Source organism: Heterodontus francisci, chromosome 41 (assembly GCF_036365525.1).
Source record: "Heterodontus francisci isolate sHetFra1 chromosome 41, sHetFra1.hap1, whole genome shotgun sequence".
Taxonomy (NCBI): domain Eukaryota; kingdom Metazoa; phylum Chordata; class Chondrichthyes; order Heterodontiformes; family Heterodontidae; genus Heterodontus; species Heterodontus francisci.
In genome coordinates, this window is record NC_090411.1 from 13153937 (window position 1) to 13180491 (window position 26555).

Sequence of the window (26555 nt, forward strand, 5' to 3'; positions counted from 1 at the left end):
TACTCTAATTGTAATCCAGTGTGTGCGTGTGGGACTGGAATATAACCCAGTTTGTGCACGCGGTACTCTAATATAATCCAGTGTGTGCGTGCGGTACTCTAATATAACCCAGTTTGTGCATGCGGTACTCTAATATAACCCAGTTTGTGCACGCGGTACTCGAATATAATCCAGTGTGTGTGTGTGAGGTACTCTAATATAATCCAGTGTGTGCGTGTGAGGTACTCTAATATAATCTAGTGTGTGTGTGTGAGGTACTCTAATATAATCCAGTGTGTGTGTGAGGTACTCTAATATAATCCAGTGTGTGTGTGTGAGGTACTCTAATATAATCCAGTGTGTGCGTGAGGTACTCTAATATAATCCAGTGTGTGCGTGTGAGGTACTCTAATATAATCCAGTGTGTGTGTGTGTGAGGTACTCTAATATAATCCAGTGTGTGCGTGCGGTACTCTAATATAACCCAGTTTGTGCATGCGGTACTCTAATATAACCCAGTTTGTGCACGCGGTACTCGAATATAATCCAGTGTGTGTGTGTGAGGTACTCTAATATAATCCAGTGTGTGCGTGTGAGGTACTCTAATATAATCTAGTGTGTGTGTGTGAGGTACTCTAATATAATCCAGTGTGTGTGTGAGGTACTCTAATATAATCCAGTATGTGTGTGTGAGGTACTCTAATATAATCCAGTGTGTGCGAGCAGTACTCAAATATAAATCATTGTGTGCATGTGGTATCCTCATATGCTCCAGTTTGTGGACAGCACTCTAATCCAGTGTGTGTCAGCGCGCGGTACTCTAATATAATCCAGTGTATGCGTGTGGTACTCTAATCATAATCCAGTGTGTCTCTGTGCTGCTCTAATATAATCCAGTGCACGTGTGGTACTCTAATATAATACGTGTGTGCATGTGGTACTCTCATATGCTCCAGCTTGTGGACAGTACTCTAATGTAACCCAGTGTGTGCATGTGGTACTCCAATATAACCCAGTGTGTGCACAGTACTCTAATATAATTCAGTGTGTGGACAGTACTCAAATATAACCCAGTGTGTGCGAGCGGTACTCAAATATAAATCATTGTGTGCATGTGGTACTCTCATATAATCCAGTTTGTGGGCAGCACTCTAATCCAGTGTGTGCGTGCGCAGTACCCTAATATAATCCAGTGTGACCGTGCAGTACTCTAATTGTAATCCAGTGTGTGCGTGTGGGACTGGAATATAACCCAGTTTGTGCACGCGGTACTCTAATATAATCCAGTGTGTGCGTGCGGTACTCTAATATAACCCAGTTTGTGCATGCGGTACTCTAATATAACCCAGTTTGTGCACGCGGTACTCGAATATAATCCAGTGTGTGTGTGTGAGGTACTCTAATATAATCCAGTGTGTGCGTGTGAGGTACTCTAATATAATCTAGTGTGTGTGTGTGAGGTACTCTAATATAATCCAGTGTGTGTGTGAGGTACTCTAATATAATCCAGTATGTGTGTGTGAGGTACTCTAATATAATCCAGTGTGTGTGTGAGGTACTCTAATATAATCCAGTGTGTGTGTGTGAGGTACTCTAATATAATCCAGTATGTGTGTGTGAGGTACTCTAATATAATCCAGTGTGTGTGTGAGGTACTCTAATATAATCCAGTGTGTGTGTGTGAGGTACTCTAATATAATCCAGTGTATGTGTGTGAGGTACTCTAATATAATCTAGTGTGTGTGTGTGAGGTACTCTAATATAATCTAGTGTGTGTGTGAGGTACTCTAATATAATCCAGTGTGTGCGTGTGAGGTACTCTAATATAATCCAGTGTGTGTGTGAGGTACTCTAATATAATCCAGTGTGTGTGTGAGGTACTCAAATATAATCCAGTGTGTGCATGTGGTACTCTAATATAATCCAGTGTGTGCGTGTGAAGTACTCTAATATAATCCAGTGTGTGCATGTGGTACTCTAATATAATCCAGTGCATGTGAGGTACTCTAATATAATCCAGTGTGACCGTGCAGTACTCTAATTGTAATCCAGTGTGTGCGTGTGGTACTGGAATATAACCCAGTTTGTGCGTGCGGTACTCTAATATAATCCAGTGTGACCGTGCAGTACTCTAATTGTAATCCAGTGTGTGCGTGTGGTACTGCACTACAACCCAGTTTGTGCGTGCGGTACTCTAATATAATCCAGTGTGTGCGTGCGGTACTCTAATATAATCCAGTTTGTGCACGCGATACTCGAATATAATCCAGTGTGTGTGTGAGGTACTCTAATATAATCCAGTGTGTGTGTGAGGTACTCTAATATAATCCAGTGTGTGCGTGCGGTACTCTAATATAACCCAGTTTGTGCACGCGATACTCGAATATAATCCAGTGTGTGTGTGAGGTACTCTAATATAATCCAGTGTGTGTGTGAGGTACTCTAATATAATCCAGTGTGTGCGTGTGAGGTACTCTAATATAATCCAGTGTGTGTGTGTGAGGTACTCTAATATAATCCAGTGTGTGTGTGTGAGGTACTCTAATATAATCCAGTGTGTGCGTGTGAGGTACTCTAATATAATCCAGTGTGTGCGTGTGAGGTACTCTAATATAATCCAGTGTGTGTGTGTGTGAGGTACTCTAATATAATCCAGTGTGTGCGTGCGGTACTCTAATATAACCCAGATTGTGCATGCGGTACTCTAATATAACCCAGTTTGTGCACGCGGTACTCGAATATAATCCAGTGTGTGTGTGTGAGGTACTCTAATATAATCCAGTGTGTGCGTGTGAGGTACTCTAATATAATCTAGTGTGTGTGTGTGAGGTACTCTAATATAATCCAGTGTGTGTGTGAGGTACTCTAATATAATCCAGTATGTGTGTGTGAGGTACTCTAATATAATCCAGTGTGTGTGTGTGAGGTACTCTAATATAATCTAGTGTGTGTGTGTGAGGTACTCTAATATAATCTAGTGTGTGTGTGAGGTACTCTAATATAATCCAGTGTGTGCGTGTGAGGTACTCTAATATAATCCAGTGTGTGTGTGAGGTACTCTAATATAATCCAGTGTGTGCGTGTGAGGTACTCTAATATAATCCAGTGTGTGTGTGTGAGGTACTCTAATATAATCCAGTGTGTGCGTGTGAGGTACTCTAATATAATCCAGTGTGTGTGTGTGAGGTACTCTAATATAATCCAGTGTGTGCGTGTGAGGTACTCTAATATAATCCAGTGTGTGCGTGTGAGGTACTCTAATATAATCCAGTGTGTGTGTGTGTGAGGTACTCTAATATAATCCAGTGGGTGTGTGAGGTACTCTAATATAATCCAGTGTGTGTGTGAGGTACTCTAATATAATCCAGTGTGTGTGTGTGAGGTACTCTAATATAATCCAGTATGTGTGTGTGAGGTACTCTAATATAATCCAGTGTGTGTGTGAGGTACTCTAATATAATCCAGTGTGTGTGTGTGAGGTACTCTAATATAATCCAGTGTATGTGTGTGAGGTACTCTAATATAATCTAGTGTGTGTGTGTGAGGTACTCTAATATAATCTAGTGTGTGTGTGAGGTACTCTAATATAATCCAGTGTGTGCGTGTGAGGTCTTTCTTTTGGGCCTCCTTATCTCGAGAGACAATGGATACGCGCCTGGAGGTGGTCAGTGGTTTGTGAAGCAGCGCCTGGAGTGGCTATAAAGGCCAATTCTGGAGTGACAGGCTCTTCCACAGGTGCTGCAGAGAAATTTGTTTGTTGGGGCTGTTGCACAGTTGGCTCTCCCCTTGCGCCTCTGTCTTTTTTCCTGCCAACTACTAAGTCTCTTCGACTCGCCACAATTTAGCCCTGTCTTTATGGCTGCCCGCCAGCTCTGGCGAATGCTGGCAACTGACTCCCACGACTTGTGATCAATGTCACACGATTTCATGTCGCGTTTGCAGACGTCTTTATAACGGAGACATGGACGGCCGGTGGGTCTGACACCAGTGGCGAGCTCGCTGTACAATGTGTCTTTGGGGATCCTGCCATCTTCCATGCGGCTCACATGGCCAAGCCATCTCAAGCGCCGCTGACTCAGTAGTGTGTATAAGCTGGGGATGTTGGCCGCTTCAAGGACTTCTGTGTTGGAGATATAGTCCTGCCACCTGATGCCAAGTATTCTCCGAAGGCAGCGAAGATGGAATGAATTGAGACGTCGCTCTTGGCTGGCATACGTTGTCCAGGCCTCGCTGCCGTAGAGCAAGGTACTGAGGACACAGGCCTGATACACTCGGACTTTTGTGTTCCGTGTCAGTGCGCCATTTTCCCACACTCTCTTGGCCAGTCTGAACATAGCAGTGGAAGCCTTACCCATGCGCTTGTTGATTTCTGCATCTAGAGACAGGTTACTGGTGATAGTTGAGCCTAGGTAGGTGAACTCTTGAACCACTTCCAGAGCGTGGTCGCCAATATTGATGGATGGAGCATTTCTGACATCCTGCCCCATGATGTTCGTTTTCTTGAGGCTGATGGTTAGGCCAAATTCATTGCAGGCAGACGCAAACCTGTCGATGAGACTCTGCAGGCATTCTTCAGTGTGAGATGTTAAAGCAGCATCGTCAGCAAAGAGGAGTTCTCTGATGAGGACTTTCCGTACTTTGGACTTCGCTCTTAGACGGGCAAGGTTGAACAACCTGCCCCCTGATCTTGTGTGGAGGAAAATTCCTTCTTCAGAGGATTTGAACGCATGTGAAAGCAGCAGGGAGAAGAAAATCCCAAAAAGTGTGGGTGCGAGAACACAGCCCTGTTTCACACCACTCAGGATAGGAAAGGGCTCTGATGAGGAGCCACCATGTTGAATTGTGCCTTTCATATTGTCATGGAATGAGGTGATGATACTTAGTAGCTTTGGTGGACATCCGATCTTTTCTAGTAGTCTGAAGAGACCACGTCTGCTGACGAGGTCAAAGGCTTTGGTGAGATCAATGAAAGCAATGTAGAGGGGCATCTGTTGTTCACGGCATTTCTCCTGTATCTGACGAAGGGAGAACAGCATGTCAATAGTCGATCTCTCTGCACGAAAGGTACTCTAATATAATCCAGTGTGTGTGTGAGGTACTCTAATATAATCCAGTGTGTGTGTGAGGTACTCAAATATAATCCAGTGTGTGCATGTGGTACTCTAATATAATCCAGTGTGTGCGTGTGAAGTACTCTAATATAATCCAGTGTGTGCATGTGGTACTCTAATATAATCCAGTGCATGTGAGGTACTCTAATATAATCCAGTGTGACCGTGCAGTACTCTAATTGTAATCCAGTGTGTGCGTGTGGTACTGGAATGTAACCCAGTTTGTGCGTGCGGTACTCTAATATAATCCAGTGTGACCGTGCAGTACTCTAATTGTAATCCAGTGTGTGCGTGTGGTACTGGAATATAACCCAGTTTGTGCGTGCGGTACTCTAATATAATCCAGTGTGTGCGTGCGGTACTCTAATATAATCCAGTTTGTGCACGCGGTACTCTAATATAACCCAGTTTGTGCACGCGGTACTCGAATATAATCCAGTGTGTGTGTGAGGTACTCTAATATAATCCAGTGTGTGTGTGTGAGGTACTCTAATATAATCCAGTGTGTGCGTGTGAGGTACTCTAATATAATCCAGTGTGTGTGTGTGTGAGGTACTCTAATATAATCCAGTGTGTGTGTGTGAGGTACTCTAATATAATCCAGTGTGTGCGTGTGAGGTACTCTAATATAATCCAGTGTGTGCGTGTGAGGTACTCTAATATAATCCAGTGTGTGCGTGTGAGGTACTCTAATATAATCCAGTGTGTGTGTGTGAGGTACTCTAATATAATCTCGTGTGTGTGTGAGGTACTCTGTTCTTTTTAAACAGCGGTAGCAGTGAGAGTGCGAGCCGGGGGCAGCTGGGAAGTTAAGTTTCACTATAAAGTACTTACCTCATAATTCGGCGGACACGGACACGAGGACTGCTGGGTAAGTGAATTTATATATTCGGGCAGTGGCTAAACCCGAAACACTACACCTGTAGTGTCTCCCACCCATCCTCCTCCTCTAACCAAAAAAAAAGGACTCTTGTGTGGAGGGTTTGGTAAGGTAAGGTTTTCCTTTATTTTTACTTAATCTCTGTGTCAATTTAGAGCAGAGGGAATGGAAGCTCGGGCAGTTGCATGCTCCTCTTGCAGGATGCGGGAGGTAAGGGTCACCACTTGTGTCCCTGCTGACTTCACCTGTGAGAAGTGCACCCAACTCCAGCTCCTCGAGAACCGCGTTAGGGAACTGGAGCTGGAGCTGGATGAACTTCGGATCATTCAGGATGCTGAGGGGGTGATGGAGAGCAGATATAGGGAAGTAGTGACACCTAAGTTACAGGATAAAGGTAGCTGGGTGACCGTCAGGGGAGGGAAAGGGAATAGGCGCACAGTGCAGGGATCCCCTGTGGCCGTTCCCCTCAATAATTAGTATACCGTTTTGGATACGGTTGGGGGGACGACCTACCAGGGGAAAGCCACAGCGGCCAGGTCTCTGGCACTGAGCCTGGCTCAGTGGCTCAGAAGGGAAGGGGGGAGAATAGGAGAGCAATAGTGATAGGAGATTCAATGGTTAGAGAAACAGACAGGAGATTCTGTGGTCGTGAACGAGACTCCCGGATGGTATGTTGCCTCCCGGGTGCCAGGGTCAGGGATGTCTCGGATCGAGTCTACGGGATTCTTAAGGGGGAGGGGGAGCAGCCAGAAGTCGTGATACACATCGGTACCAATGACATAGCTAGGAAAAGGGATGAGGACCTGAAAAGTGAAGATAGGGAGTTAGGTTGGAAGGTAAAAGGCAGGACGAGCAGAGTAGTAATCTCAGGATTGATACCGGTGCCACGTGCTAGTGAGGCTAGAAACAGAGAGCGAGAGCAGCTGAACACGTGGCTACAGAGCTGGTGTAGGAGGGAGGGCTTCAGATATGTGGATCATTGGGATACTTTCTGGGGAAGGTGGGACCTGTACAAGAAGGACGGGTTGCATCTGAACTGGAGGGGCACCAATATCCTGGGCGGGAGGTTTGCTAGCGCTCTTCGGGAGGGTTTAAACTAGTTTGGCAGGGGGATGGGAACCGGAGCTACGTTTCAGTGGATGGGTTAGCTGTTGAACAGGCAGATACCGAGTGCAGAGAGTCTGTGAGGAAGATTAGATAGTTGACAGGGCAAAGTTGCAGCCAGTATGATGGGTTGAAGTGTGTCTATTTTAATGCAAGAAGTGTCAGGAATAAGGGTGATGAACTTAGAGCATGGATCAGTACTTGGAGCTACGATGATGTGGCCATTACGGAGATGTGGATATCACAGGGGCAGGAATGGATGTTGGATGTTCCGGGGTTTAGATGTTTCAAAAGGAATAGGGAGGGAGGTAAAAGAGGTCGGGGAGTGGCATTGCTAATCAGGGATAGTATCACAGCTGCAGAAAGGGAGGTCGTCGAGGAGGGTTTGTCTACTGAGTCATTATGGGTGGAAGTCAGAAACAGGAAAGGAGCAGTCACTTTGTTGGGAGTTTTCTATAGACCCCCCAATAGCAACAGAGACACGGAGGAACAGATTGGGAGGCAGATTTTGGAAAGGTGCAGAAGTAACAGGGTTGTTGTCATGGGTGACTTCAACTTCCCTAATATTGATTGGAACCTCCTTAGTGCAAATAGTTTGGATGGAGCAGTTTTTGTCAGGTGTGTCCAGGAAGGTTTCCTGACTTAATATGTAGATAGGCCGACTAGAGGGGAGGCTATGTTGGATTTGGTGCTTGGCAACGAACCAGGCCAGGTGGCAGATCTCTCGGTGGGAGAGCATTTCGGTGATAGTGATCACAACTCCCTGACCTTTACTATAGTCATGGAGAGGGATAGGAGCAGACGGGATGGGAAAATATTTAATTGGGGGAGGGGAAATTACAATGCTATTAGGCAGGAACTGGGGAGCATAAATTGGGAACAGATGTTCTCAGGGAAATGCACGACAGAAATGTGGAGGTTGTTTAGGGAGCACTTGCTGCGACTGCTGGATAGGTTTGTCCCGATGAGGCAAGGAAGGCATGGTAGGGTGAAGTGTGATATCTAATATAATCCAGTGTGTGCGTGTGGTATCTAATATCATCCAGTGTGTGAGTGTGATACTCTAATATAATCCAGTGTGTGCGTGTGGTACTCTAATATAATCCAGTGTGTGCGTGTGAGGTACTCTAATATAATCCAGTGTGTGTGTGAGGTACTCTAATATAATCCAGTGTGTGTGTGAGGTACTCTAATATAATCCAGTCTGTCTGTGAGGTACTCTAATATAATCCAGTGTGTATGTGAGGTACTCTAATATAATCCAGTGTGTGCGTGTGAGGTACTCTAATATAATCCAGTGTGTGTGTGAGGTACTCTAATATAATCCAGTGTGTGTGTGTGAGGTACTCTTAATATAATCCAGTGTGTGCGTGTGAGGTACTCTAATATAATCCAGTGTGTGTGTGAGGTACTCTAATATAATCCAGTGTGTGCGTGTGAGATACTCTAATATAATCCAGTGTGTGTGTGAGGTACTCTTAATATAATCCAGTGTGTGCGTGTGAGGTACTCTAATATAATCCAGTGTGTGTGTGAGGTAATCTGATACAATCCAGTGTGTGTGTGTGAGGTACTGTAATATAATCCAGTGTGTGCATGTGGTACTCTATTATCATCCAGTGTCGGTGTGAGGTCCTCTAATATAATCCAGTGTGTGCATGTGGTACTCTAATATAATCCAGTGTGTGATACTCTAATATAATCCAGTGTGTGCGTGTGGTACTCTATTATCATCCAGTGTCGGTGTGAGGTACTCTAATATAATCCAGTCTGTGTGTGAGGTACTCTAATATAATCCAGTGTGTGCGTGTAGTACTCCAATATAATCCAGTGTGTGCGTGTGGTACTCTAATATAATCCAGTGTGTGCGTGTGGTACTCTAATATTATCCAGTGTGTGCGTGTGGTACTCCAATATAATCCAGTGTGTGCGTGTGGTATCTAATATAATCCAGTGTGTGTGTGCGGTACTCGAATATAATCCAGTGTGTGTGTGAGGTACTCTAATATAATCCAGTGTGTGTGTGTGAGGTACTCTAATATAATCCAGTGTGTGCGTGTGAGGTACTCTAATATAATCCAGTGTGTGAGTGTGATACTCTAATATAATCCAGTGTGTGCGTGTGGTATCTAATATAATCCAGTGTGTGAGTGTGATACTCTAATATAATCCAGTGTGTGTGTGAGGTGCTCTAATATAATCCAGTGTGTGTGTGAGGTGCTCTAATATAATCTAGTGTGTGTGTGAGGTGCTCTAATATAATCCAGTGTGTGAGTGTGATACTCTAATATAATCCAGTGTGTCTGTGAGGTGCTCTAATATAATCCAGTGTGTGAGTGTGATACTCTAATATAATCCAGTGTGTGTGTGAGGTGCTCTAATATAATCCAGTGTGTGAGTGTGATACTCTAATATAATCCAGTGTGTGAGTGTGATACTCTAATATAATCCAGTGTGTGTGTGAGGTGCTCTAATATAATCCAGTGTGTGAGTGTGGTACTCTAATATAATCCAGTGTGTGCGTGAGGTACTCTAATATAATCCAGTGTGTGTGTGAGGTACTCTAATATAATCCAGTGTGTGAGTGCGATACTCTAATATAATCCAGTGTGTGTGTGAGGTGCTCTAATATAATCCAGTTTGTGTGTGAGGTGATCTAATATAATCCAGTGTGTGTGTGAGGTGATCTAATATAATCCAGTGTGTGTGTGCGATACTCTAATATAATCCAGTGTGTGTGTGAGGTACTCTAATATAATCCAGTGTGTGAGTGCGATACTCTAATATAATCCAGTGTGTGTGTGAGGTGCTCTAATATAATCCAGTTTGTGTGTGAGGTGATCTAATATAATCCAGTTTGTGTGTGAGGTGCTCTAATATAATCCAGTGTGTGAGTGCGATACTCTAATATAATCCAGTGTGTGTGTGAGGTACTCTAATATAATCCAGTGTGTGAGTGCGATACTCTAATATAATCCAGTGTGTGTGTGAGGTGCTCTAATATAATCCAGTTTGTGTGTGAGGTGATCTAATATAATCCAGTTTGTGTGTGAGGTGATCTAATATAATCCAGTGTGTGTGTGTGTGGTATCTAATATAATCCAGTGTGTGAGTGCGATACTCTAATATAATCCAGTGTGTGTGTGAGGTGCTCTAATATAATCCAGTTTGTGTGTGAGGTGATCTAATATAATCCTGTGTGTGATTGTGATACTCTAATATAATCCAGTGTGTGTGTGAGGTGCTCTAATATAATCCAGTGTGTGAGTGTGGTACTATAATATAATCCAGTGTGTGCGTGAGGTACTGTAATATAATCCAGTGTGTGTGTGAGGTGCTCTAATATAATCCAGTGTGTGTGTGAGGTACTCTAATATAATCCAGTATGTCCGTGTGGTATCTAATATAATCCAGTGTGTGAGTGTGATACTCTAATATAATCCAGTATGTGCGTGTGGTATCTAATATAATCCAGTGTGTGAGTGTGATACTCTAATATAATCCAGTATGTGCGTGTGGTATCTAATATAATCCAGTGTGTGAGTGTGGTACTCTAATATAATCCAGTGTGTGCGTGAGGTACTGTAATATAATCCAGTGTGTGTGTGAGGTGCTCTAATATAATCCAGTGTGTGTGTGAGGTACTCTAATATAATCCAGTGTGTGCGTGTGGTATCTAATATAATCCAGTGTGTGAGTGTGATACTCTAATATAATCCAGTGTGTGCGTGAGGTGCTCTAATATAATCCAGTGTGTGCATGAGGTACTCTAATCTCGAAGCTTTATTATATTCTGATCGGCAAACTGTGCAACTGTTGAAGTCTTTTTTCTCTCTCCCTGTTCACAGGGTCAGTCATGAGCAGGAATATGTTTTACCAGTTGGCGATTCTGCTGCTGATAATTATCCAAATTGGTTGAAGTTCTTCATTGGAATTAATCGTTACGAGCTGTACTCGCGTAACAGCAGCATCATTGGCCCCTTAATGCAGGAGCTCAGTGCCAGCAGGATTGTCCGTGTCAGTAAGGAGGCTTTCCTATTTCTGCTGCTTTAATGCTGCAATGGTAAATTGGGCGTGTGTGTGATGGGGTGTGTGTGCATGCACGGATGTGAGTGTAGGTTGGTGCTGATGGGTGTGTTTTCATGCACGGATGTGAGTGTAGGTTGGTGCTGATGGGTGTGTGCATGCACGGATGTGAGTGTAGGTTGGTGCTGATGGGTGTGTTTTCATGCACGGATGTGAGTGTAGGTTGGTGCTGATGGGTGTGTTTTCATGCACGGATGTGAGTGTAGGTTGGTGCTGATGGGTGTGTGCATGCACGGATGTGAGTGTAGGTTGGTGCTGATGGGTGTGTGCATGCACGGATGTGAGTGTAGGTTGGTGCTGATGGGTGTGTTTTCATGCACGGATGTGAGTGTAGGTTGGTGCTGATGGGTGTGTTTTCATGCACGGATGTGAGTGTAGGTTGGTGCTGATGGGTGTGTGCATGCACGGATGTGAGTGTAGGTTGGTGCTGGTGGCTGTGTTTTCATGCACGGATGTGAGTGTAGGTTGGTGCTGATGGGTGTGTGCATGCACGGATGTGAGTGTAGGTTGGTGCTGATGGGTGTGTGCATGCACGGATGTGAGTGTAGGTTGGTGCTGATGGGTGTGTTTTCATGCACGGATGTGAGTGTAGGTTGGTGCTGATGGGTGTGTGCATGCACGGATGTGAGTGTAGGTTGGTGCTGATGGGTGTGTTTTCATGCACGGATGTGAGTGTAGGTTGGTGCTGGTGGGTGTGTTTTCATGCACGGATGTGAGTGTAGGTTGGTGCTGATGGGTGTGTTTTCATGCATGGATGTGAGTGTAGGTTGGTGCTGGTGGGTGTGTTTTCATGCATGGATGTGAGTGTAGGTTGGTGCTGATGGGTGTGTTTTCATGCATGGATGTGAGTGTAGGTTGGTGCTGGTGGGTGTGTGCATGCACGGATGACAGGGTCTGGGTGTGTGCTGATGACTCTTTGCATAAATGGGTGTTTGCTGGTGAGTGAATACAGTGTCTGTAATGCCCCTACGTCGAATGGCTTCAGTCAATGTCCAGGATAGTAATGCCGACACGCGGGTAGTGAGCCCAGGCCCACTGGAGTGAGGCTGGGTGTGGGGTAGTAAGTCTGGATGAGTTAGGCCAGGCCTGCAGGAGTGATGTGTCTGTTACGTGCAGGTGGTAACTGGTGTGAGTATCTTCCAATTCTCACCTCCCACCTGACCGCAATAGTGTTTTGTTAAAAATGGTGTGTCAGAGTCAAATAAACAAATGACTTTTTTGAACAAGGGTGTAACTTTTGCAATTCTCCAGTCCTCTGGCACCACTCCCAAGTCGAAGGAAGCCAGAGCCTCAACGATTTCCACTCTCACTTCCCTCATATCCTTGGATGCATCACATCCTGTCTTGGTGCTTTATCCACTTTAAGTACAGACAGCCTATTTAATACATCCTCTTCATCAATTTTAAACCCTTCTATTGTCTGAATCACCTCCTCTTTCACCATTGCCTGTGTTGAATCTTCTTCCTTGGTAAAGACAGATTCAAAGTATTAATTTTATGCTTCAGCTATGCCCTCTACCTCCATATATAAATCCCCTTTATGGTTCCGAATCGGCCCCACTCCTCCGTTTACTATTTATATGTCTATAGAAAAATTTGGGATTCCCTTTAATGCTAGCTGCAGTCTCTTTTCATGCTGTCTTTGCATCTCTTATTTGCTGTTTCACTTCCCCTCGGGACCTTCTATGTTCCGCCTGGTTCTCAATCGTATTTTCTGCCTGGCATTTGTCATAAGCTTTATTATATCTTTCGTTATCTTAATCTCTATCTCTTTTGTCATCCAGGGATCTCTGGATTTGTTTGCCCTACTTTTCCCCTTTGAGGGAACATAGTCTGACTGTGCCTGAACTATCTCTTCTTTGAAGGTAGCCCATTGTTCAGTGACTGTTTTTCCTGCCAACCTTTGATTCCAATTTATTCACCCCAGCTTCATTCTTACCCCATTGAAGTTGGCTTTCCCCCAGTTAATTATTCTTACCCTGGATTGCTCTTTGTTCTTTTCCATAGTCAGCCTCAACCTCATGATACAATGATCACGATCCCCAAAACACTCTCCTACTGATACTTGATCCACTTGGCCCACCTCATTCCCAAGAACCAGGTCTAGCAGTGCCTCCTTTCTCATTGAACTAGCAACATACTGTTGGAGAAAATTTTCCTGAACACACTCTAGGAACTCTTGCCCCTCACTGCTCTTTACACTACTATTATCCCAGCTTATGTTTGGATAATTAAAGTCCCTCATTATAACTACCCTATAACTTTTGCACCTCTCTGTAATTTCCTTCCAAATTTGTTCCTCCATGTCCTTCCCACTAGCTGGTGGCCTATAGACAACACCGAGCAATGTAACTGCACCATTTTTGTTCCTTAGCTCTAGACAAATAGATTCTGTCTTCGACCCCTCTGGGACATCCTTTTTCTCCAGCACTGCAATGCTCTCCTTAATCAATACCGCAACTTCTCCCCCTTCTTTCCCTTTCCTATCTTTCCTGAACACCTTGTATCCAGGAATATTCAAGACCCAATCTTGCCCTCCTTTGATCCAGGTCTCTGTTATCGCCACAACATCATATTTCCACATGGCAATCTGCACCTGGACCTCACCAGCGCATTCACATACATGCATATTAACTCTGATTTAGACTTTAGTACTTTCTCCCTTACTCTGTCCCCACCTAATAACTTACTATTCTCTACTCCAGTACTATCTATTTCTCCCAGTATTCTGTGCACCTTGGTCTTCCTCTCTGATATTTCCTCCTGGTTTCCACACTCCTGCCAAGTTAGTTTAAACCCTCCCCAATAGCACTAGCAAATCGCTCCGCAAGGAAATTTGTCCCAGCTCTGTTCAGGTGCAACCCGTCCAACCTGTACAGGTCCCACCTTCTCCAGAACTGGTCCCAGTGTCCCAGGAATCTGAAGCCCTCCCTTCGGCACCATCTTCCCACCCATGCATCCTATCCTCCTATGCTATACTCACTTGCAAGTGGTACTGGGAGCAATCCGGAGATTACTACTTTTGAGGTCCTGCTTGCTAATTTCTTACCCAGCTCACTAAACTCTTTCTGCACTACCATATCCCTCTTCCTATCTATGTCATTGGTACCAATGTGGACCACGACTGCTGGCTGTTCACCCTCCCCCCCTCAGAGTGTCCTGCTGCTGTTCAGAGACATCCTTGACCCTGGCACCAGGGAGGCAACACACCATCCTGGACTGGCGGCTGCGGCCACAAAAATGCCTGTCTGTTCCCCTGACTATCAAATCTGCTATCACTGTTGCCCTTCCAGTCTATCTTGTGCCCCCCATTCATCTGGGTTTGGACTGTGTAGTCAGTCTGTCTTACAGAATCTCAGTTCCATTCCTGTAGGTAGGAGTCATTAACATGTATTGGGCTCCTTTCAATTTCAAAGGGTTTTCCCAGAGCTAATTCAGATGTAGGGAATGAGTTTCATCTTTACAGACAGGCTTGTTGATTGCCAGTACAGGAGGGGTCATCTGATCGTTACTCCATTTTGTCTATGGCACACATGTGACCATATTCTTGTGGTTCAGTTTACCATTTGACTTTTTATTGTCATAATTTCTCCGGTTCATTGTTTATTTCATCATGGCTCCTTCCGAGCATAACATGTCTAATGGCCAACATCCTACCTGCTGCATGAAGGGCAGTGTCTACAGAGGAGGCTGAGAGCTCACAATCCAGAAGCAAAGTGGGAATGCCGAGTGGGGAGGAGGAGGAGGAGGAGGGGCAGTGAGGACCTGAAGGTTCACAAGGCATCTCCCAGTCTGTGTTGTGATGGAGAAGGGGCAGTGGTTGAAATGGAGGAACTGAGTGAACAGGTTGGTAACTGTTGGATTTTGTTTTTTGCAGTTCAGAAACTTGGTGGGACCCAGCTGAAGTTGACAATGACATTGCAGGACTATGGGAAAGCCTTGTTTAAACCCATGAAGTAAGTCAGTGAATCTGAGAACAACCTCTCATAATTGAAGCTGGAAAGGGGCTGAGGCCTTGTGACCAGGGTTAGTGCCAAATGATGGATTCTGGCAGGACATAGGCCTGACCATATCTCTCATCCACCATCCGCCCCCGACATGAGGGGTCAGAGGTGCCTGAATCCCCAGGAGATCTCCCTGCCCAACAGTAGCAGAATTGTCTGCACTGGGGTCATGTTAATGGCACCCAACATGGAACAGCCAGACTGGAGAGAGCCTGAACATCGACCCGAACCTAACCAACAGAACTCATGTAAAAGACAATGGGCCCACCTACCCCGGGGACGGGCCCAGCCGCCCCGGGAACGGGCACACCCATGCCAACAACAGGCCCACCCACTCCTACTCTCTTGCTCTCCGTGCCAGTCTCTCTCTCTGGCTCACAGTGCTGATCTGTCTGTCTGTCTCTCTCTCTCTGGCTCTCATTGTCAGTTTCTCTCCCTCTCTCTCTCTCTCTGGCTCCCATTGTCAGTTTGTCTCTCTCTCTCTCCATCTGCACCCCCCCCCCCCGCCCCCCCCCCCTCCCCCCCTCTCTCTCACCCTCTCTCTCTGGCTCACAGTGCCAGTCTCTCTATCTCTCTCTCTCCATCTCTCACCACCACCACCCCCCCCACCTCTCTCTCCCCCTCTCTCACTCTCTTGCTCCCCCCCCCCACCCCCGCCGCTCTCTTTCTCTCTCCTCTCTCTCTTTCTCCTCCCCCCCCTATCTCTCTGGCTCTCATTGTCAGTTTCTCGCTCTCTCTCTGGCTGTCAGTGCCAGTCTCTCTCTCTCTGGCTTTCAGTGCCAGTCTCTCTCTCTCTCTCTAGCTTTCAGTGCCAGTCTCTCTCTCTCTCTCACTCTGGCTTTCAGTACCAGTCTCTCTCCCTCTCTCGCTCTGGCTCTCAGTGCCAGTCTCTCTCCCTCTCTCTCTCTGGCTCTCAGTGCCAGTCTCTCTCTCTCTGGCTTTCACTGCCAGTCTCTCTCTCTCTCTGGCTCTCAGTGCCAGTCTCTCTCTCTCTCTCTCTGGCTTTCAGTGCCAGTCTCTCTCTCTCTCTCTAGCTTTCAGTGCCAGTCTCTCTCTCTCTCTCACTCTGGCTTTCAGTACCAGTCTCTCTCCCTCTCTCGCTCTGGCTCTCAGTGCCAGTCTCTCTCTCTCTCTCTCTCTGCCTTTCAGTGCCAGTCTCTCTCTCTATCTCTCCCTCTCTCTGGCTCTCAGTGCCAGTCTCTCTCTCTCTCTGTGGATCTCAGTGCCAGTCTCTCTCCCTCTCTCTGGCTCAGTGGCAGTCTCTCTCTCTCTGGCTTTCAGTGCCAGTCTCTCTCTGCCCCTCTCTCTCTCCGGCTCTCAGTGCCAGTCTCTCTCTCTCTCTGGCTTTCAGTGCCAGACTCTCTCTGGCTCTCAGTGCCAGTCTCCCTCTCTCTCTGGCTTTCAGTGCCAGTCTCTCTCACTCTCTCTGGCTCTCAGTGCCAGTCTCTCTCTCTCTCTCTGGCTTTCAGTGCCAGTCTCTCTCACTCTCTCTGGCTCTCAGTGCCAGTCTCTCTCTCTCTCTCTCTCACTCTCAGTGCCAGTCTCTCTCTCTCTGGCTCTCAGTGCCAGTCTCTCTCTCTCTGGTTTTCAGTGCCAGTCTCTCTCTCTCCGGTTCAGTGCCAGTCTCTCTCTCTCTCTCTGGCTCTCAGTGCCAGTCTCTCTCTCTCTCTGGCTCTCAGTGCCAATCTCTCTCTCTCTGGCTCTCAGTGCCAATCTCTCTCTCTCTCTCTCTGGCTCTCAGTGCCAATCTCTCTCTCTCTCTGGCTCTCAGTGCCAATCTCGCTCTCTCTCTCTTTGGCTCTCAGTGCCAATCTCTCTCTCTCTCTGGCTCTCAGTGCCAGTCTCTCTCTCTCTCTCTGGCTCTCAGTGCCAGTCTCTCTTTCTCTGGCTCCCATTGTCAGTTTGTCACTCTCTCTCTCTCCATCTGCACCCCCCCCCCCTCTCACTCTCACCCTCTCTCTCTGGCTCTCAGTGCCAGTCTCTCTATCTCTCTCTCTCCATCTCTCACCACCACCCCCCCCCCCCCCACTCTCTCTCTCCCCCTCTCTCACTCTCTCGCTCCCCCCCCCCCCCCCGCCGCTCTCTTTCTCTCTCCTCTCTCTCTTTCTCCTCCCCCCCCTATCTCTCTGCCTTTCAGTGCCAGTCTCTCTCTCTCTCTCTCTCTGGCTTTCAGTGCCAGTCTCTCTCTCTCTCTGGCTTTCAGTGCCAGTCTCTCTCTCTCTCTCTCTGGCTTTCAGTGCCAGTCTCTCTCTCTCTCTCTCTCACTCTGGCTTTCAGTACCAGTCTCTCTCTCTCTCTCTCTCGCTCTGGCTCTCAGTGCCAGTCTCTCTCCCTCTCTCTCTCTGGCTCTCAATGCCAGTCTCTCTCTCTCTGGCTTTCACTGCCAGTCTCTCTCTCTCTCTCTGGCTCACTGTGCCGGTCTCTCGCTCTCTCTCTCTCTCTCTCTGCATTTCAGTGCCAGTCTCTCTCTCTATCTCTCCTTCTCTCTGGCTCCCAGTGCCAGTCTCTCTCTCTCTGGATCTCAGTGCCAGTCTCTATCTCTCTCTGGCTCTCAGTGCCAGTCTCTCTTTCTCTCTGGCTTTCAGTGCCAGTCTCTCTCTGCCCCTCTCTCTCCGGCTCTCAGTGCCAGTCTCTCTCTCTCTCTGGCTTTCAGTGCCAGTCTCTCTCACTCTCTCTGGCTCTCAGTGCCAGTCTCCCTCTCTCTCTGGCTTTCAGTGCCAGTCTCTCTCACTCTCTCTGGCTCTCAGTGCCAGTCTCTCTCTCTCGCTCTCTGGCTTTCAGTGCCAGTCTCTCTCTCTCTCTCTGGCTTTCAGTGCCAGTCTCTCTCTCTCTCTCTAGCTTTCAGTGCCAGTCTCTCTCTCTCTCTCTCACTCTGGCTTTCAGTACCAGTCTCTCTCTCTCACTCTGGCTCTCAGTGCCAGTCTCTCTCCCTCTCTCTCTCTGGCTCTCAGTGCCAGTCTCTCTCTCTGGCTTTCACTGCCAGTCTCTCTCTCTCTCTGGCTCACTGTGCTGGTCTCTCTCTCTCTCTCTCTGGCTTTCAGTGCCAGTCTCTCTCTCTATCTCTCCCTCTCTCTGGCTCTCAGTGCCAGTCTCTCTCTCTCTCTCTCTCTGGCTCTCAGTGCCAGTCTCTCTCTCTCTCTGGCTTTCAGTGCCAGTCTCTCTCTGCCCCTCTCTCTCCAGCTCTCAGTGCCAGTCTCTCTCTCTCTCTGGCTTTCAGTGCCAGTCTCTCTCACTCTCTCTGGCTCTCAGTGCCAGTCTCCCTCTCTCTCTGGCTTTCAGTGCCAGTCTCTCTCACTCTCTCTGGCTCTCAGTGCCAGTCTCTCTCTCTCTGGCTTTCAGTGCCAGTCTCTCTCACTCTCTCTGGCTCTCAGTGCCAGTCTCTCTCTCTCTCTCTGGCTCTCAGTGCCAGTCTCTCTCTCTCTCTGGCTCTCAGTGCCAGTCTCTCTCTCTCTCTCTCTCTCGCTCTGGCTCTCAGTGCCAGTCTCTCTCCCTCTCTCTCTGGCTCTCAGTGCCAGTCTCTCTCTCTCTGGCTTTCACTGCCAGTCTCTCTCTCTCTCTGGCTCACTGTGCCGGTCTCTCTCTCTCTCTCTCTGCCTTTCAGTGCCAGTCTCTCTTTCTATCTCTCCCTCTCTCTGGCTCCCAGTGCCAGTCTCTCTCTCTGGATCTCAGTGCCAGTCTCTATCTCTATCTCTGGCTCTCAGTGCCAGTCTCTCTCTCTCTGGCTTTCAGTGCCAGTCTCTCTCTGCCCCTGTCTCTCCGGCTCTCAGTGCCAGTCTCTCTCTCTCTCTGGCTCTCAGTGCCAGTCTCTCTCTCTCTCTCTCTCTCGCTCTGGCTCTCAGTGCCAGTCTCTCTCCCTCTCTCTCTGGCTCTCAGTGCCAGTCTCTCTCTCTCTGGCTTTCACTGCCAGTCTCTCTCTCTCTCTGGCGCACTGTGCCGGTCTCTCTCTCTCTCTCTCTGCCTTTCAGTGCCAGTCTCTCTCTCTATCTCTCCCTCTCTCTGGCTCCCAGTGCCAGTCTCTCTCTCTGGATCTCAGTGCCAGTCTCTATCTCTATCTCTGGCTCTCAGTGCCAGTCTCTCTCTCTCTGGCTTTCAGTGCCAGTCTCTCTCTGCCCCTGTCTCTCCGGCTCTCAGTGCCAGTCTCTCTCTCTCTCTGGCTTTCAGTGCCAGTCTCTCTCACTCTTTCTGGCTCTCAGTGCGTCTCCCTCTCTCTCTGGCTTTCAGTGCCAGTCTCTCTCACTCTCTCTGGCTCTCAGTGCCAGTCTCTCTCTCTCTCTCTCTGGCTTTCAGTGCCAGTCTCTCTCACTCTCTCTGGCTCTCAGTGCCAGTCTCTCTCTCTCTGGCTCTCAGTGCCAGTCTCTCTCTCTCTCTCTGGCTTTCAGTGCCAGTCTCTCTCTCTCTCTCTGGCTTTCAGTGCCAGTCTCTCTCTCTCTCACTCTGGCTTTCAGTGCCAGTCTCTCTCTCTCTCTCGCTCTGGCTCTCAGTGCCAGTCTCTCTCCCTCTCTCTCTGGCTCTCAGTGCCAGTCTCTCTCTCTCTGGCTTTCACTGCCAGTCTCTCTCTCTCTGGCTCTCAGTGCCGGTCTCTCTCTCTCTCTCTCTCTGCCTTTCAGTGCCAGTCTCTCTCTCTATCTCTCCCTCTCTCTGGCTCTCAGTGCCAGTCTCTCTCTCTCTCTGGCTTTCAGTGCCAGTCTCTCTCTCTCTCTGGCTCAGTGCCAGTCTCTCTCTCTCTGGCTCTCAGTGCCAGTCTCTCTCGCTCTCTCTGGCTCTCAGTGCCAATCTCTATCTCTCTCTGGCTCTCAGTGCCAATCTCTCTCTCTCTCTCTGGCTCTCAGTGCCAGCCTCTCTCTCTCTGGCTTTCAGTGCCAGTCTCTCTCTCTCTCTGGCTTTCAGTGCCAGTCTCTCGCTGGCTTTCAGTGCCAGTCTCTCTGTCTCTCTCTGGCTCTCAGTGCCAGTCTCCCTCTCTCTCTGGCTTTCAGTGCCAGTCTCTCTCACTCTCTCTGGCTCTCAGTGCCAGTCTCTCTCTCTCGCTCTCTGGCTTTCAGTGCCAGTCTCTCTCTCTCTCTCTGGCTTTCAGTGCCAGTCTCTCTCTCTCTCTCTAGCTTTCAGTGCCAGTCTCTCTCTCTCTCTCTCACTCTGGCTTTCAGTACCAGTCTCTCTCTCTCGCTCTGGCTCTCAGTGCCAGTCTCTCTCCCTCTCTCTCTCTGGCTCTCAGTGCCAGTCTCTCTCTCTGGCTTTCACTGCCAGTCTCTCTCTCTCTCTGGCTCACTGTGCTGGTCTCTCTCTCTCTCTCTCTGCCTTTCAGTGCCAGTCTCTCTCTCTATCTCTCCCTCTCTCTGGCTCTCAGTGCCAGTCTCTCTCTCTCTCTCTCTCTCTGGATCTCAGTGCCAGTCTCTCTCTCTCTCTCTCTGGCTCTCAGTGCCAGTCTCTCTCTCTCTCTGGCTTTCAGTGCCAGTCTCTCTCTGCCCCTCTCTCTCCGGCTCTCAGTGCCAGTCTCTCTCTCTCTCTGGCTTTCAGTGCCAGTCTCTCTCACTCTTTCTGGCTCTCAGTGCCAGTCTCCCTCTCTCTCAGGCTTTCAGTGCCAGTCTCTCTCACTCTCTCTGGCTCTCAGTGCCAGTCTCTCTCTCTCTGGCTTTCAGTGCCAGTCTCTCTCACTCTCTCTGGCTCTCAGTGCCAGTCTCTCTCTCTCTCTCTGGCTCTCAGTGCCAGTCTCTCTCTCTCTCTCTGGCTCTCAGTGCCAGTCTCTCTATCTCTCTCTCTCCATCTCTCACCACCCCCCCCCCACTCTCTCTCTCCCCCTCTCTCACTCTCTCGCTCCCCCCCTCCCCCCCCCCCCCCCCCCCCCCCCACCGCCGCTCTCTTTCTCTCTCCTCTCTCTCTTTCTCCTCCCCCCCACTATCTCTCTGGCTCTCATTGTCAGTCTCTCTCTCTCTCTCTGGCTTTCAGTGCCAGTCTCTCTCTCTCTCTCACTCTGGCTTTCAGTACCAGTCTCTCTCTCTCTCTCTCGCTCTGGCTCTCAGTGCCAGTCTCTCTCCCTCTCTCTCTGGCTCTCAGTGCCAGTCTCTCTCTCTCTGGCTTTCACTGCCAGTCTCTCTCTCTCTCTGGCTCACTGTGCCGGTCTCTCTCTCTCTCTCTCTCTCTGCCTTTCAGTGCCAGTCTCTCTCTCTATCTCTCCCTCTCTCTGGCTCCCAGTGCCAGTCTCTCTCTCTGGATCTCAGTGCCAGTCTCTATCTCTATCTCTGGCTCTCAGTGCCAGTCTCTCTCACTCTTTCTGGCTCTCAGTGCGTCTCCCTCTCTCTCTGGCTTTCAGTGCCAGTCTCTCTCACTCTCTCTGGCTCTCAGTGCCAGTCTCTCTCTCTCTCTCTGGCTTTCAGTGCCAGTCTCTCTCACTCTCTCTGGCTCTCAGTGCCAGTCTCTCTCTCTCTGGCTCTCAGTGCCAGTCTCTCTCTCTCTCTCTGGCTTTCAGTGCCAGTCTCTCTCTCTCTCTCTGGCTTTCAGTGCCAGTCTCTCTCTCTCTCACTCTGGCTTTCAGTGCCAGTCTCTCTCTCTCTCTCGCTCTGGCTCTCAGTGCCAGTCTCTCTCCCTCTCTCTCTGGCTCTCAGTGCCAGTCTCTCTCTCTCTGGCTTTCACTGCCAGTCTCTCTCTCTCTGGCTCTCAGTGCCGGTCTCTCTCTCTCTCTCTCTCTCTGCCTTTCAGTGCCAGTCTCTCTCTCTATCTCTCCCTCTCTCTGGCTCTCAGTGCCAGTCTCTCTCTCTCTCTGGCTTTCAGTGCCAGTCTCTCTCTCTCTCTGGCTCAGTGCCAGTCTCTCTCTCTCTGGCTCTCAGTGCCAGTCTCTCTCGCTCTCTCTGGCTCTCAGTGCCAATCTCTATCTCTCTCTGGCTCTCAGTGCCAATCTCTCTCTCTCTCTCTGGCTCTCAGTGCCAGCCTCTCTCTCTCTGGCTTTCAGTGCCAGTCTCTCTCTCTCTCTGGCTTTCAGTGCCAGTCTCTCGCTGGCTTTCAGTGCCAGTCTCTCTGTCTCTCTCTGGCTCTCAGTGCCAGTCTCTCTCTCTCTCTGGCTCTCAGTGCCAGTCTCTCTCTCTCTGGCTCTCAGTGCCAGTCTCTCTCTCTCTGGCTTTCAGTGCCAGTCTCTCTCTCTCTCTCTGGCTTTCAGTGCCAGTCTCTCTCTCTCTCTGGCTCTCAGTGCCAGTCTCTCTCTCTCTCTCTGGCTTTCAGTGCCAGTCTCTCTCTCTCTGGCTCTCAGTGCCAGTCCCTCTCTCTCTGGCTTTCAGTGCCAGTCTCTCTCTCTCTCTCTGGCTTTCAGTGCCAGTCTCTCTCTCTGGCTTTCAGTGCCAGTCTCTCTCTCTCTCTCTGGCTCTCTGTGCCAGTCTCTCGCTCTCTCTGGCTCTCAGTGCCAGTCTCTCTCTCTCTGGCTTTCAGTGCCAGTCTCTCTCTCTCTGGCTCTCAGTGCCAGTCTCTCTCTCACTCTCTGGCTCTCAGTGCCAGTGTTTCTCTCTCTGGCTTTCAGTTCCAGTCTCTCTCTGGCTCTCAGTGGCAGTCTCTCTCTCTCTCTGGCTCTCAGTGCCAGTCTTTCTCTCTCTGGCTTTCAGTGCCAGTCTCTCTCTCTCTGGGTCTCAGTGCCAGTCTCTCTCTCTCTCTCGCTCTCGCTCTCAGTGCCAGTCTCTCTCTCTCTGGCTTTCAGTGCCAGTCTCTCTCTCTCTGGCTTTCAGTGCCAGTCTCTCTCAATCTCACTGGCTTTCAGTGCCAGTCTCTCTCTCCCTCTGGGTCTCAGTGCCAGTCTCTCTCTCTCTCTCTCTTTCTGCCCCCCTCTCTCTCTCTCTCTCTGGCTCTCATTGTCAGTTTGTCTCTCTCTCACTCTCCCTCTCTCTCTCTCTCTCTCTCTCGCCCTCTTCCCCCCCCCCCCCCCCCCCCCTCTCTCTCTCTATCTCTCTCTGGCTCTCATTGTCAGTTTGTCTCTCTCTCTCTCTGGCTGTCCGTGCCACTCTCTCTCTCTCTCTCTCTGGCACTCAGTGCCAGTCTCTATCTCTCTCTCTGGCTGTCAGTGCCTGTCTCTCTCCCTCTCTCTCTCTGGCTCTCAGTGCCAGTCTCTCTCTCTCTGGCTTTCACTGCCAGTCTCTCTCTCATTCTCTCACTCTCTGGCTTTCAGTGCCAGTCTCTCTCTCTCTGGCTTTCAGTGCCAGTCTCTCTCTCTCTCTCCCCCTCTCTCTCTCTCTCTCTATCTCTCTCTGGCTCTCATTGTCAGTTTCTCTCTCTCTCTCTCTCTCTGGCCCCCGCCCCTCTCTCTCTCTCTCTCTCTCTCTGGCTCTCATTGTCAGTTTGTCTCTCTCTCTCTCTCTGCCCCCCTCTCACCCCCTCTCTCTCTCTCTCTCTCTCTCTGGCTCTCATTGTCAGTTTCTCTCTCCCTCTCTCTCTCTCTCTCTTTCTGCCCCCCTCTCTCTCTCTCTCTCTCTGGCTCTCATTGTCAGTTTGTCTCTCTCTCTCTCTCTGGCTGTCAGTGCCAGTCTCTCTCTCTCTCTCTCTCTGGCTCTCAGTGTCAGTCTCTCTCTCTCCCTCTCTCTCTGGCTGTCAGTGCCAGTCACTCTCTCTCTCTGGCTCTCAGTGCCGGTCTCCCTCCCTCTCTCTCTCTCTCTCTGCCTTTCAGTGCCAGTCTCACTCTCTATCTCTCCCTCTCTCTGGCTCTCAGTGCCAGTCTCTCTCTCTCTCTCTCTGGATCTCAGTGCCAGTCTCTATATCTCTCTCTGGCTCTCAGTGCCAGTCTCTCTCTCTCTCTGGCTTTCAGTGCCAGTCTCTCTCTGCCCCTCTCTCTCTCCGGCTCAGTGCCATTCTCTCTCTCTCTGGCTTTCAGTGCCAGTCTCTCTCACTCTCTCTGGCTCTCAGTGCCAGTCTCTCTCTCTCTGGCTTTCAGTGCCAGTCTCTCTCACTCTCTCTGGCTCTCAGTGCCAGTCTCTCTCTCTCTCTGGCTTTCAGTGCCAGTCTCTCTCTGCCCCTCTCTCCGGCTCTCAGTGCCAGTCTCCCCCTCTCTCTGGCTTTCAGTGCCAGTCTCTCTCACTCTCTCTGGCTCTCAGTGCCAGTCTCTCTCTCTCTGGCTTTCAGTGCCAGTCTCTCTCACTCTCTCTGGCTCTCAGTGCCAGTCTCTCTCTCTCTCTGGCTTTCAGTGCCAGTCTCTCTCTCTCTCTCTCTGGCTTTCAGTGCCAGTCTCTCTCTCTCTCTCTCTGGCTCTCAGTGCCAGTCTCTCTCTCTCTCTGGCTCTCAGTGCCAGTCTCTCTCTCTGGCTTTCAGTGCCAGTCTCTCTCTCTCTGGCTCTCAGTGCCAGTCTCTCTCTCTGGCTCTCAGTGCCAGTCTTTCTCTCTCTGGCTTTCAGTGCCAGTCTCTCTCTCTCTCTCTGGCTCTCAGTGCCAGTCTCTCTCTCTCTCTGGCTTTCAGTGCCAGTCTCTCTCTCTCTGGCTCTCAGTGCCAGTCTCTCTCTCCCTCTGGCTCTCAGTGCCAGTCTCTCTCTCTCTGGCTTTCAGTGCCAGTCTCTCTCTCTCTCTCTGGCTCTCAGTGCCAATCTCTATCTCTCTCTGGCTCTCAGTGCCAATCTCTCTCTCTCTGGCTCTCAGTGCCAGTCTCTCTCTCTCTGGCTTTCAGTGCCAGTCTCTCTCTCTCTCTGGCTTTCAGTGCCAGTCTCTCTGGCTTTCAGTGCCAGTCTCTCTCTCTCTCTGGCTCTCAGTGCCAGTCTCTCTCTCTCTGGCTCTCAGTGCCAGTCTCTCTCTCTCTGGCTTTCAGTGCCAGTCTCTCTCTCTCTCTGGCTTTCAGTGCCAGTCTCTCTCTCTCTCTCTGGCTCTCAGTGCCAGTCTCTCTCTCTCTCTGGCTCTCAGTGCCAGTCTCTCTCTCTCTCTGGCTCTCAGTGCCAGTCTCTCTCTCTCTGGCTTTCAGTGCCAGTCTCTCTCTCTCTGGCTCTCAGTGCCAGTCCCTCTCTCTCTCTGGCTCTCAGTGCCAGTCCCTCTCTCTCTCTGGCTTTCAGTGCCAGTCTCTCTCTCTCTGGCTTTCAGTGCCAGTCTCTCTCTCTCTGGCTTTCAGTGCCAGTCTCTCTCTCTCTCTCTGGCTCTCTGTGCCAGTCTCTCGCTCTCTCTGGCTCTCAGTGCCAGTCTCTCTCTCTCTGGCTTTCAGTGCCAGTCTCTCTCTCACGCTCTGGCTCTCAGTGCCAGTCTTTCTCTCTCTGGCTTTCAATGCCAGTCTCTCTCTCTCTGGCTCTCAGTGCCAGTCTCTCTCTCTCTCTGGCTCTCAGTGCCAGTCTTTCTCTCTCTGGCTTTCAGTGCCAGTCTCTCTCTCTCTCTCTGGGTCTCAGTGCCAGTCTCTCTCTCGCTCTCGCTCTCAGTGCCAGTCTCTCTCTCTCTGGCTTTCAGTGCCAGTCTCTCTCTCTGGCTTTCAGTGCCAGTCTCTCTCAATCTCACTGGCTTTCAGTGCCAGTCTCTCTCTCCCTCTGGGTCTCAGTGCCAGTCCCTCTCTCTCTCTCTCTTTCTGCCCCCCTCTCTCTCTCGCTCTGGCTCTCATTGTCAGTTTGTCTCCCTCTCACTCTCTCTCTCTCTCTCGCCCTCTCCCTCTCTCTCTCTCTATCTCTCTCTGGCTCTCATTGTCAGTTTGTCTCTCTCCCTCTCTGGCTGTCAGTGCCACTCTCTCTCTCTCTCTCTCTCTCTCTCTCTGGCACTCAGTGCCAGTCTCTATCTCTCTCTCTGGCTGTCAGTGCCTGTCTCTCTCCCTCTCTCTCTCTGGCTCTCAGTGCCAGTCTCTCTCTCTCTGGCTTTCACTGCCAGTCTCTCTCTCTCTCTGGCTCACTGTGCCGGTCTCTCGCTCTCTCTCTCTCTCTCTCTCTGCCTTTCAGTGCCAGTCTCTCTCTCTATCTCTCCTTCTCTCTGGCTCCCAGTGCCAGTCTCTCTCTCTCTGGATCTCAGTGCCAGTCTCTATCTCTCTCTGGCTCTCAGTGCCAGTCTCTCTTTCTCTCTGGCTTTCAGTGCCAGTCTCTCTATGCCCCTCTCTCTCCGGCTCTCAGTGCCAGTCTCTCTCTCTCTCTGGCTTTCAGTGCCAGTCTCTCTCACTCTCTCTGGCTCTCAGTGCCAGTCTCCCTCTCTCTCTGGCTTTCAGTGCCAGTCTCTCTCACTCTCTCTGGCTCTCAGTGCCAGTCTCTCTCTCTCGCTCTCTGGCTTTCAGTGCCAGTCTCTCTCTCTCTCTCTCTGGCTTTCAGTGCCAGTCTCTCTCTCTCTCTCTAGCTTTCAGTGCCAGTCTCTCTCTCTCTCTCTCTCACTCTGGCTTTCAGTACCAGTCTCTCTCTCTCGCTCTGGCTCTCAGTGCCAGTCTCTCTCCCTCTCTCTCTCTGGCTCTCAGTGCCAGTCTCTCTCTCTGGCTTTCACTGCCAGTCTCTCT

At 49.4% G+C, this 26555-nt stretch overlaps 1 protein-coding gene across 1 annotated transcript in view; it reads left to right on the forward strand.

Annotated features, from left to right (window-relative positions):
- Positions 1-26555, forward strand: part of LOC137353533 (extracellular serine/threonine protein kinase FAM20C-like) — a 184287-nt gene that overhangs the window by 7508 nt on the left and 150224 nt on the right. The window contains exons 2-3 of the mRNA XM_068019902.1: positions 10923-11095; positions 15038-15116. Of these exons, the coding sequence (XP_067876003.1) occupies positions 10923-11095; positions 15038-15116 (252 nt within the window). The remainder of the gene's footprint in view (positions 1-10922; positions 11096-15037; positions 15117-26555) is intronic.